The 10,858-nt window shown below is 53.5% G+C and overlaps 1 protein-coding gene across 2 annotated transcripts in view; it reads right to left on the bottom strand.

Annotated features, from left to right (window-relative positions):
• Window positions 1–107: 107 nt before the first annotated feature.
• GNAL (G protein subunit alpha L) overlaps window positions 108–10,858 on the bottom strand; it is a 133,322-nt gene continuing 122,571 nt past the window's right edge. For both annotated transcript variants that reach the window (XM_079108873.1, XM_079108874.1), the window contains exons 10-12: window positions 10,206–10,336; window positions 6,860–6,927; window positions 108–2,543 (exon numbers count right to left, since the gene is read on the bottom strand). In XM_079108873.1, the coding sequence (XP_078964999.1) occupies window positions 2,397–2,543; window positions 6,860–6,927; window positions 10,206–10,336 (346 nt within the window). In that variant the 3' untranslated portion in view covers window positions 108–2,396. The remainder of the gene's footprint in view (window positions 2,544–6,859; window positions 6,928–10,205; window positions 10,337–10,858) is intronic.

The following is a 10,858-nucleotide window of genomic DNA, read 5'->3' as shown; positions in this document are numbered from 1 at the left end:
CTGAGCTACACCCCGCACCTCTGGTTCCTTAATCGTATTTGGTCAGGGGAAATCACTGAGCAATAATGAGGACAGCGGTACACAACTTCACTTTTTTTTGGGGGGGGGGGGGTGGATGTGTTTCTCTTCAGTTTTCTTCCTCTTATTGGAAAGCGGAAGGGGACCTGAAAACCATTTCCATTTTATGTGTCCCAGTTAAACTGGGTTTTAGGCAATCAAGTGGAATGGAAGAAGCAGGGAGCTGGGGATGAGGAGATAAACCACGGGTGCATCCCAGCGACTGCCTGTGAGGCCGTCATCCTCCATGGAAAAGTGGCATCTAAATCTGGACAAATTTATACAGGATCATAAAATGCTGATCCAGAGAGTAAACTTTAAAATATTGAAGTCAAAAAGGAAAGTAATGAACTAATAAAGGCTGTCACTTCTCTGGATGTGTACTGTTGAAAATTTAATTCTGGACATCTTTACAGATTGCTTTAGGCCCAAGAAAACCACCCCAAACCTGTGCCTGCAGCTGGAACAGAAGCCCCGTTACCACAGCATCCTTCCTTCCCAGGTGACTGGACCACAGCTTTTGAGGCTGCATTTGAAAATCTTGCACATGAGAAACAGCCATGTATTCAGCCTTCAGGTTTCAAAGTTCTGTGGGGCTGGGGTGCAGCCTGGTGGTAGAGCACTTGCCTGGTCTGGACTGCGGCCCAGCTTCCATCCCCAGCATTGCAAATAAAAATGATTTTTTAAAAAAATATTGTCAGTTTTAGACAGACACCATGCCTTTATTTTATGTTTATTCTTAGGTGGTGCTGAGGATGGAACCCAGTGCCTTACACGTGCTAGGCAAGCACTTTGCCACTGAGCTACAGCCCCAGTTCAAATAAAAATAATTTTTAAAAAAAGATTGTATAATGCTCTTCTTCACGAGACATGAAGGTGCTGCCCTTCTCCTCTCCGCCACGCAGACACACACCACTTGCTTTTCTCTTGTCATCTCTTTACCTGCTGGTGGAGCCTCTGCCCGAAGCTTTGGCTATGGGGACGGTGCTCCTGTTCCTACTGGGGGAACTTGAAGGAGTATTTAACTAGCAAAGTAATCAAGAAACATCAACTGGGAAGAAAAAATAAATCCCTGGCTCTTGGAAAGATGAGACTGTGGCCTGTACCCTGGAAGGGAGTTCAGGACTTTGCAGCTGAGACTAGAGAAGCACGGGCAGGTGGCTGAGGCAGTGTCAGGACAATGTTGGTGGGGGTGACAGATGCATCTAATTTACAATTTCTTGAGATCAAGGGATATCTTACAGAGTTCCAGCCTGATGAGAATATCGTAAAGGCTGGCCTATTCATTCCCTTTTATGGAGTAAGCAGCAAGTCATGGTGACATTAAGCTGTTCAGCACAATGAAGACACATTTCCTTTACAGATACAGCCATCTCCAAGGCACAAAAATCTACAAGGATTTTTCCGTAGTAGTGATACAAAAGAATGTTACATTTTGTGGTCTGTACAGTGTAATAAACCAGCAATAAATCAACAACTAAAAGAATATATGAAAGAAGACTCTGCCCAAATGTAGTGAAGGTGTAAAGGATCTTTTTTTCAGACAGGACGCACTTGCGCAGTGACTGCGGCAGGCTTTCTGCCGGGATGTAAAAGGCTCAGAGGAGCTCTGATTCAAGTGCCTGAGGCTGGCTGGCAGCAAGGATACCGGAGACTAACAAGGGCTTCTCAGCTGAGGGTGATGGAGCACACCTGTCACCCCAGCTACTCGGGAGGCTGAGGCAGTAGGATTGCAAGTTCAAGGCCAGCCTCAGCAACTTAGTGAGACCCTGTCTCAGGAAAATAAATAAATAAAGAGGGCTGGGGTGTAGCTCAGTCATAGAGCACCCCAGGCTTCAATCAATCCCTAGTACTGCCACAAAAAAAGAAAAGAAAAAAACCACCTCTGCTTGGTTGCTCGGGGTCTCTGCCTTGGCCAGCCACTGTCGCCCTCCTGGGGGAACTGGAAGAGCGCCAGGCTCAGGGCCCCCGCACGTGCGTTTGCAATCATGCTTGATAACTTGAAGAAGAAAAAGCACTTTCCCGCATCTACCGGGCTCTTGATGAGTCACTCAAGCGTGTGACAGGGGTCCCCACCCAGAGAAGGTTCCCTGCAGCGTGGCCCAGTGAGAGGGGCAAATCTGGGGTGGAGGTTGTGTTCAGTGGAAACCAAGCTACGGAACCAAACCTGGGGGGCAGAGGTAGCCGGAGGCTGGGTGGGGCACCGGGGGCGGGACAGACAGCAGCCAGAGGGAACTAGACATCACTACGCCCTACCACGGCTGGGGTGGACGAACACGCAGTCCGGCCAGGGGTGGCCAGGGGGAGGGAGGCGGTGGAGGGGCGGCCGGCCGGGAGCCTCACAAGAGCTCGTACTGTTTGAGGTGCATCCGCTGGATGATGTCGCGGCAGTCATTGAACACCCTGCGGATGTTCTCCGTGTCCACGGCGCAGGTGAAGTGCGGGTAGCAGTAGTGCTTGCCGTCGCCCGTGGCCGTGCTGATCCTCTGCAAGAAAGAGTCAGTGCGGAGGGGCTTGGGCAGCGCTCTGCACAGAGCCGGTGGGCGGGCAGGTTGTGGGCCCCCCAGGAGCACCTGCCGGAGGCACCGCCCTGGCAGGGCGTGGCCAGGGACCTGGGCAACCTCAAGCTCAGACCCACCCGGTGATCCGTGCTGAGCTGGAGGCAGCGCATGCGGAGAAGGCCAGCTCGGGACAAGGCAGCTGAGAGTGTCCAGAGTGAGCACGGTGTGACGCGCCTCATGAGGTGAGTCCGCCATCTGTCCTGTCAGTCACAGCAGCTCCACTGCTAGCGGGTGTGACTGAGGGGCTGATGTCCACCTCTGTGGTTTAAACAAGCTCATTAGACATCCCAGCTGGCGGCCCTGCAGTGGGGAGCACATGGGTCCCTCTGACCTCCTGCACACAGGTGGCTGAGGGTGTCCCTGGGCTAGCAGTGGCATGTGCCCTGGGGGCCTGGAAGAGAAGTGCCTGTTGTCCAATAACGTGAGGGAATGCAGGGTCAAACACCAGTGATCATGGCCAGTGACAGGCTCACGGCCACTCCTGGGTCAGGCAGCGGGTGTGGGGGGGGGGGGGAGAATTTGAAGTCCTGACCCCTGTTCCTCAGGTGGAATGTGACATTTGGAGACAGGCCCTTTAGTGAGAGGACTGAGGTCAAATGAGGTTGTTAGGTGGGCGTAATCCAGTGCAGCTGGTGTCCATGTAAGAAGAGGGTAGGACACAGAGGAAGAGGACGGGGCAGGTGGCTGAGGGCAGGCCAAGAGAGAGGCCTCAGGAGGAAGCACCCCTGCCCCCGGGACTTCAGACTTGCGGCCTCCAGCAGTGGTGCCCAGTCGTGGTGGCCCTGGCGGCCCAGGCAGGGTCACGTGGAGTGCTCTCTTGGCCCCTCAGGAATCCCTGCAGCTCCTGTGCCCTCCCGTGCCCTCCCTGTGCCTGAGTGAAAGGATCTGCAGGCTGAGACTCCTCGGGGTTCAGACTTAATCTGAGCCAGAGTTGGACTTCTCTGGAGGTTTGTTTTTATGGTGCTGGGAGTGGAACAAGTGCTTTATCAAGAGCTGCACCCCAGTCCCTGCTTTTAAACTTGTGAGCACCCAAACAAGGAGTTTACATGTTTGCGTCTGTGCGCACACGTGGGTGGTACTGGGGATTGAATCCAGGAGCATTCCGCCTCTGAGCCTCATCCCGGCCTTTTAAAAAATTCTACTTTGAGACAGTGTCTCCCTAAGTTGCCGAGGCTGGCCTTCACCCTGCCATCCTCCTGCCTCAGCCTTCTGAGCCGCTGGGATCACAGGTGTGCACCACCACATCTGACTGGTTATATATCTTTGAAACTCTAAAGCACCAGGTGAGATATTTGGTACACACAGGTAAGTGTGTAGAGAATGAACTGAAAGTAGGCTTTCTTCTGTGACCATCAGACTAGCTTGTCCCTGTCCCTCTCTCGGGGCCCTGAAAACTTGGGGTCTGGAGTCGCTACAAAGGTTGTTGCCATCTGCAAACTCGGTGCAGGTCAGATCTCCTGCACACCTGCCTTGTCCGCTGGTTCCACTAACCTGACAGGACCTGGAAACCAGGACCTGGCAGTTCCGGACTCGGCATGCTGGGGCCCTCTCTTAGGAGGCCACGGTCAAGGGACAGCCTGGAGGCATGAAGACCACCAGGATGCTGGGCTGCCAGGAGGCAGCTGCCCCTTATAGCCGCACCTTAGCTGGACTGCTGGGAGGCCAGCCCAGCCCCGACTTGGGGCCTGCAGCTGGTGTCCAGTCTGGGGCGGGATCATTCCCAGGACTGGCAGGACCCTGGGGGCTGACCCTCCTCTCCAGCTCCTGGCTCCCCAGCTCTACCTCCCTCCTGCCTGTGGAGATGGTTCCTGCCGACCCTACGGGAGGAAGGGCCTTGTCTGGGACAAACCCTGGTGGCCGGTACCCTCCTCAGGCAGTGACCGTAACATGCATCTAAGGAGGATGCTCAGGGGGCACGTGGCCGCTCTCAAATGGACTTCCTGCCACTAAGCCCCTCCCTTCTCTGCCCAAACCCACCTTCTCTCCTCCCAGAGGAAGGTCCTCCCCTTGACCTCCCTTTCCAAGTATCATCTCTGCTTCCCTTGGGGCCTGACGTTGCCAAAGTAATCGCTTCACCCCAGATTAGCTCCCGTCCAGATTCAGTACCTGGGAGAAGGACCAGATCTGTGCCTGGCCTGGCTGCTTTCTCAGCCTGGAGTGACAGGTGCCACGTCAGAACTGAGGCTCTCACCGTCCCAGGCAAGTTCTGTGACTCAAACCTGAAGTTAATATCTCCAAATGCCTTTATTTCCTGTAAATAGCAGGTTTTGCCCCTTTTCAGGGAAGGAACGGCTTGTCCAGGCAAGGTTTGAATGCCCACCTATTTGGGGGAGGACCCAGTTTGTCTGTTTTTGGCCCTGGGGATTGAACACAGAGCCTAGGCCGGTGCATGCTAGACCAGTGCTCTGCCCCTGAGTATCACCCCCCGCCACTTAAATGGTTTTTAAATTTTGAGACAGGGTTTCACTAAGTTGTCAGGGTCTGATTAAGCTGCTGAGGCTGGCCTCAAACTTGCCGTCCTCCTGCCTCAGCCTCCCGAGTAGCTGAATTACATGTGTGCACCTCCCCGCTTGGTTTCTATAACCATCACAATGCCCAACCTTTTCATATTAATTTTTAGTTCTGATTAGAACAGTGTTTCGTGGAGCCCTTTCTAATGTGTCTTTATAGTTTGAGGTCTTACAAGATGATCCTCAAAAGAGGAATCCCCTGATGTGCTAGAAACTGAATTCTCTTCTTGAAGGTGTTTCCAGGGTGCACAGGAGTGGGGAGGCTCCGGAGTCTGACCACAGAGAAGCACCCGCTATGCATTCAGTGTGGTGGCAGGTCCTCATTTATTTAGCTGCAGAGCCTTTCTGGTACTGCCCGGTCACTTCCTGGAGAACCCTGCCTCTCTGGGGACTGATTTCTTATCATCACTACTTTCTACATCAGGGTAAGATTCACTGCCCTTGCGGTGTGATGGAAAGGGGGCGGGCAGGAGGGGGTCTGGACCATGGCCTATGGGCCATTCCTGGGCAGGCTGGGCTAAGATCCTGACCTGTCCAGGAATCAAGGCCCATTGGCACCCGTGAGCACACCTGGGGTCTCAGCAGGAACAGGCCCTTGGCATGCCTTGTAGTTTACTAGTTCCAGGGCTATGAAAGCTCACAGTCAGCTGTAGGTTATTCAAGAGAAAAAAATACATACGTAGATAGATACAACAAATATGGCAAAAATTTCACTAATCTGGGGTCAATTTGCAAAGAGTAGATGGGAGTTATTTGCATAATTTTTTCATGTTTTATGTACGTTTGCAATGATCTCAAAGAGTTGAAGAAAAAATAAAATAATGTGATGGGTTGACAGTCTGATTCCATGAGAATGTTATAGGCCAAACTCTAAGGGAAATGACTAAACTGACTCCATTTTGCTCTGAGACTCCATGTTATGTAGGAAATAAGCTTCTCCCATGGGAACACCCCACCTCTATGCCCATCATCAGTTACTTGGTGTGACATGTTTAATAATATACAATGGCAACTCATATGTAGTAAAGAATTGCTCTCTTTTGATTCCTATTGCTCCTAAACAATGTACCATGTGAACGGTGATTGTGTGGATGTTAGCAACCATTCTTTAGTTTGTACCTAGGTAAGGGTCATTTTGACCCACTTCCCCCTCTGTCGAAGATCTCATGATGTTAATGTGTAATTTTGAATCATAGCAACAGACACTTATGACTGATGTGACTTTTGGTATAAGAATCCCTACAACCCTGTGGTTGGGGCTGTTCTCCCAATAGCCATTTTTTGGGGCATTGTGTGAGACAGACAGCCGGTCGGCTTAATAAAGACCCTCAATTTTGGACTTCTCAGTGTTGATCGCTCTGTTCTTAAGTTGTGCCCCATAACAATATCTAAATTTGAGCAGGTCCATTTTCATGTTAAATTTTACCCTGTTACTGCTTTTGGAGGAGGAAGTAGGGTAAAGTGTGTGACCTGAGCTGCAGGCTCTGCTGAAGGGCTCCATCCTCCTCAGAAAGTACGAGTGAATGAAACCCATCTGAGTGCCGTGCTTGGAAGCTGTGTTACGCTGGGTGAGAAGTCTAACCTCTCTGGCTCTCAGTGTGTGCAGCCCTGAAATGCAGGTAACATACCTTCTCTCATGGCTCGGAATTTTGGGGAAGACTCAGTGAGATCCTGAAAGGCTAAGAAATTTGTGACTTATAAGGAGCAAGGTAACTTAGAAAAACTACTTACCAAAAACAAGTCCCGGATAAAGAACTTGGCTCTTGTAACTTTGGGGTCTTCTCCTGCATCTGGTGTTGCTGTGGAAATTAAAAATGGAACTTTTCAGTGCTCTGAAAGGCAAGTAGAGGAAACAGGAAAGGACTTGGAGACTGGGCTGCCTGAGGTCGCGGCGCTAAAACTGTGTGGCAAGAGTTTTCATCTCCTTCTCCCCAGATCACTCAGATTTAGTACTCGTGCCTCCGATAAAACTTTTCTTTGGCAGTGCTGTGGTCTGAAAGTGTGTTTCCCTCCCAAATTCTTCTGTCAAAGCCTAATTCCCAATGCAACAGAATCAAGAGGTGGGGCCTTTGGAAGGTCATGAGGTCAGGAGGGCTCAGCCCCTCAAGAGGGGAATTAGTGCTCTCTTGAGAGACCCAGGTAGGTTGTGCACACCTTCCACCATGTGAGGATGCACCCAGAGGCACCATCTGTGAAACAGAGACCCCACATCTGCTGGACTTCCCAGCCTCCAGACTGGGAACAGGAAGCTCCTGATGTTTATAAACCACCCAATCTTGGGTATTTTGTTATAGCAGTCAAAATGGACCAAGACCCGTGGAGGGAGATACTTTCCACTCAGATAAAAACAAAAGCATCTCAGCAAATGCTGGCCAACCAAGCTCCAGAGCGGACTCTGCCTGCAGACCTATGTGGAGAAGACTGGCAGCCCTGGCCCTCTGGGGTGGGTCAGCACTGGCTGTGCTGGTGCTGGCTGCGGTCAGCTTCCATCAGCCTTGCTCTTGGGAGCCCCTAGGGAAGTCGACTGCAGTGGGCATTCTGGCCCTGGGTCCCCCGCCTGTCTGTGCCTCTGGGATTGGCCCACCATTTTCTGCGGCCCAGGACATCCATTCTCCTGAGGCTCAGGCTGTGCACACCTGGAAGCTTTCAACACTGCCTGCTCCCTGGGAGTCTGTGAGCACGTGGCCACTGGGAGGAGCTTCAGGCCCAGGGGGGCCTGCCCTCTAGGGGCCAGGCTCTGCTGGAGGGGAGGGCTGGGCAGGCCACTCTGGCTCTCAGCTGCCACTGTGCGCAGGATCCCTGAGAGCTTGCAAAGCTCTCGCCTCCCAGCGCTGGGGGTGCAGCTCCGAGGAGCTTGCAGTCCAGGGTTCAAACAAGACAGCCCTGCTACCTCGGCCACGCCCCTGCGCCTGCTGGGAAGGGCGTGGCCCTGAGGGTGACTGACAACTGAACTACGCCTGAGCCTGCACCGGATGCGCAACCTGGCGAGTTCTCACACATTCCCTGTGAACCAACTGACCACAGGGCCTCCTCCTGCTCCAGAGACGGCCTCGTCCCCTGCGGCCCCTTCCCATTCCTCGCGTTCCCAAGCACCCTCAGGTGTGTTCTGTCCCCCATGGATTAGTTTTCCAGATTTGGACAGTGGAATCACTCAGAACGGGGTATTTTCAGCTTGTTCTCAGTGCATCGCTGGGCGTTCCCAGGTGACACACGCACCCACTCTGTTCCTTTTCATTGGCTACCAGCAGGTGCCATCAATGCCAGGGACAGATGGGTGCCCTGGGAAGCACGTGACCCGGTGCCCAGGTGTGTCAGTCACTGGGCTGGGCAACATCACCAGCAACCCAGAGTCCCGAGCCACTGGCCTGGACCCTTGTCCATTCCCGGTTGGGGCAGGGTGGCCTGGGTTTACAGTGCCCTTAAGCCAGTGGCCATGCTGTCCCTTATGGGGAGCATAGGTGGGGTAGGGTGGGATTGCAGAAGATGGCTCGGTGGAAGTTCAGAGAATGTTATGGAAAGATACTGGGAGGTCAGGGAGGAAGCTGTGGCAGTCTCTGAGACAAAGGGAATGAGGACCAGGACCAAGGCCACGAGGGGCCAAGAAGGAAGAAGCTGATGTGGAGGTGGCTCCACAGAGCTCAGCCCCCTCCCAGACCTGGGAGGCCAGGGCTAGAGGTGGGTGGCACCCGGAGAGGTGAAGACCAGTTGGCCGGGACACAGAGGCCAGCAGCGTGGGCACCAGCAGATGTGCTCTGGTGGGCTCCCTGAGGCGGGCAGCAGCGCCTCAGTCTTGGAAGCAGGTGGCCGTAGGGAGGTTCAGCAGGGAGAGGGAGGATGTATGGGCAGCCTGCAAGGAGGACCGGCAGGCAGCAGGCCCAGTTCCAGGCCTACTTCCAGTGTCTGTTACCCTGCCCAGGAACCGTCTAGCTCTTGGGCTTTGCTAGAACATCCGGCGTGGCTCAGGATCTTGCTGACGAGGCTAGTTAGCGGCTCTCCCATTATGCAGAAGAGAAAATTGAACATGAAGAGCAGGAAAGTTTACTTACAGATTCCAAATTTCTTTCCCCTCTTCACTGATGATAAAAAATAAATCCCCCAAATCTTGGCTGGTTTCTAGGAGAGTCCCTTTCATTTGGTTTTATCTATTTGGGGTTCAAATGTTGAGAAATCATGTCATTTTGCCTGTGACAAATCACCCCACAAGCCTGCGGGGGGCTGGGGGCCTGCTGAAACTGAAGCACAGGGAGTGGACAGTGACCAGCCCTCCCTGGTGACCTGCCTGGCAGTGGTGCTCAACCCTGCCGTCTCGTGATGGATGGTCACCCCAGGGAACTCCGCTGTGGCATAGCAAAGGTGGCACAGGGAGCCAGAGCCAGGCTGGGGCCGGGGTTCGTGCGCTGCCCTGCCTGGGCAGGCTCTGGAATGAGGCAGCCACCTCTGTTAGCCTCATGTTCCATGGGAAAACTGCAGGAAGCAGCTCCCCAGGTCCCTGGAGGGCTGAGGAAGCTCCCGGCCAGATCCCAAGGGCGGCCGAGAGCAGGACCTACTCAGCTAGTGACACGCTCACACCCTGAAGGCCCTCTCTGTGTTGCACAGGGGTGTGCACCCCTTACAGTGGAGTCCTAAGCCCGACATCCCAATGCAGGTCAGGGCCTCATCCACAAATACGGACTCTGAGGTGCCCCAAATCCGAAACTCCGTGAGCACCAACGTGACACGATATGGCACTCTGACCTCAGGTGACAGCAGCAGCCAGACATAGGCAGCCAGGAGCCTGTGACTCGCCTCCAGGCAGGGTGCAAGGTGGACATGGCGGCCTCGCCTCCAGGCAGGGTGTGAGGTGGACACAGCGGCCTCACCTCCAGGGGCAGGCTGGGCCCTCCTCCAGTACACCTCATTATTTATTGCGCACCCCACAGCTATCAAACCCAAGCCTCAGGAGGGGTGCTAGCCTGGGTGCCAGCACTTAGGGGGCAGAGCAGAGGACAGGTGTGGACGGACGGGATCTCTGAGACTCATCAGACTGGAGAAAAGATGGTTCTATTCCTCCGCCTCGAGAACTGCTTTGGAATCTCACCATCCTCAGGAACAGTGTAGTTCGCGTATTCTGGGAAATAGTCTTCGATCTTTGATTTCCCTGCTAGGACTTTTTCTGCCAGCATGTCCTGTTTGTTGAGGAACAGGATGATGGAGATGGTGCGCAACCACCTGGAGAGAGGAAGGAACATACCTCACTGTGCGGGCTGGCTGGGCTGAAGGAGCCCGGGGCTGGCCATCGTTCAGAGGGCCCTGGGCTCGTCCCCACATTGAAAACGAAAATGAGGGTGGGGTACGATCATCCTCCTGGAAACGTACGGACTCATTCTCTTTTATTTACTCATCAACTTTTTTGGAGCCGGGGATTGAACCCCGGGCCACTTAACCACTGAGCTGCTTCCCCAGCCCTTTATTTTTCATTCTGACACAGGGTCTTGCTAAGTTGCCCAGGCTGGCCTGGACTTGCAATCCTCCTGCCTTGGCCTCCCAAGTCGCTGGGATGACAGGCGTGTGCCACGGTGCCCGTAATGTCCCTGATCTAGAATTGTCTAGCATACCAGTAGCCCCAGTCCATCTGTAAGCAAGGACAAATGCTGGGAGTTAACTTAGCATTTTCTAATTCAGCCTCACTGGGAACATGAATTTATGGGCACCAAAGCCAAGATTTATTCATGAAACAGATGCGGTTGGATT

Source organism: Sciurus vulgaris (assembly GCF_902686455.1).
Source record: "Sciurus vulgaris genome assembly, chromosome: 13".
Classification (NCBI taxonomy): Eukaryota; Metazoa; Chordata; class Mammalia; order Rodentia; family Sciuridae; genus Sciurus; species Sciurus vulgaris.
This window is presented reverse-complemented; position numbering and strand designations above follow the sequence as displayed.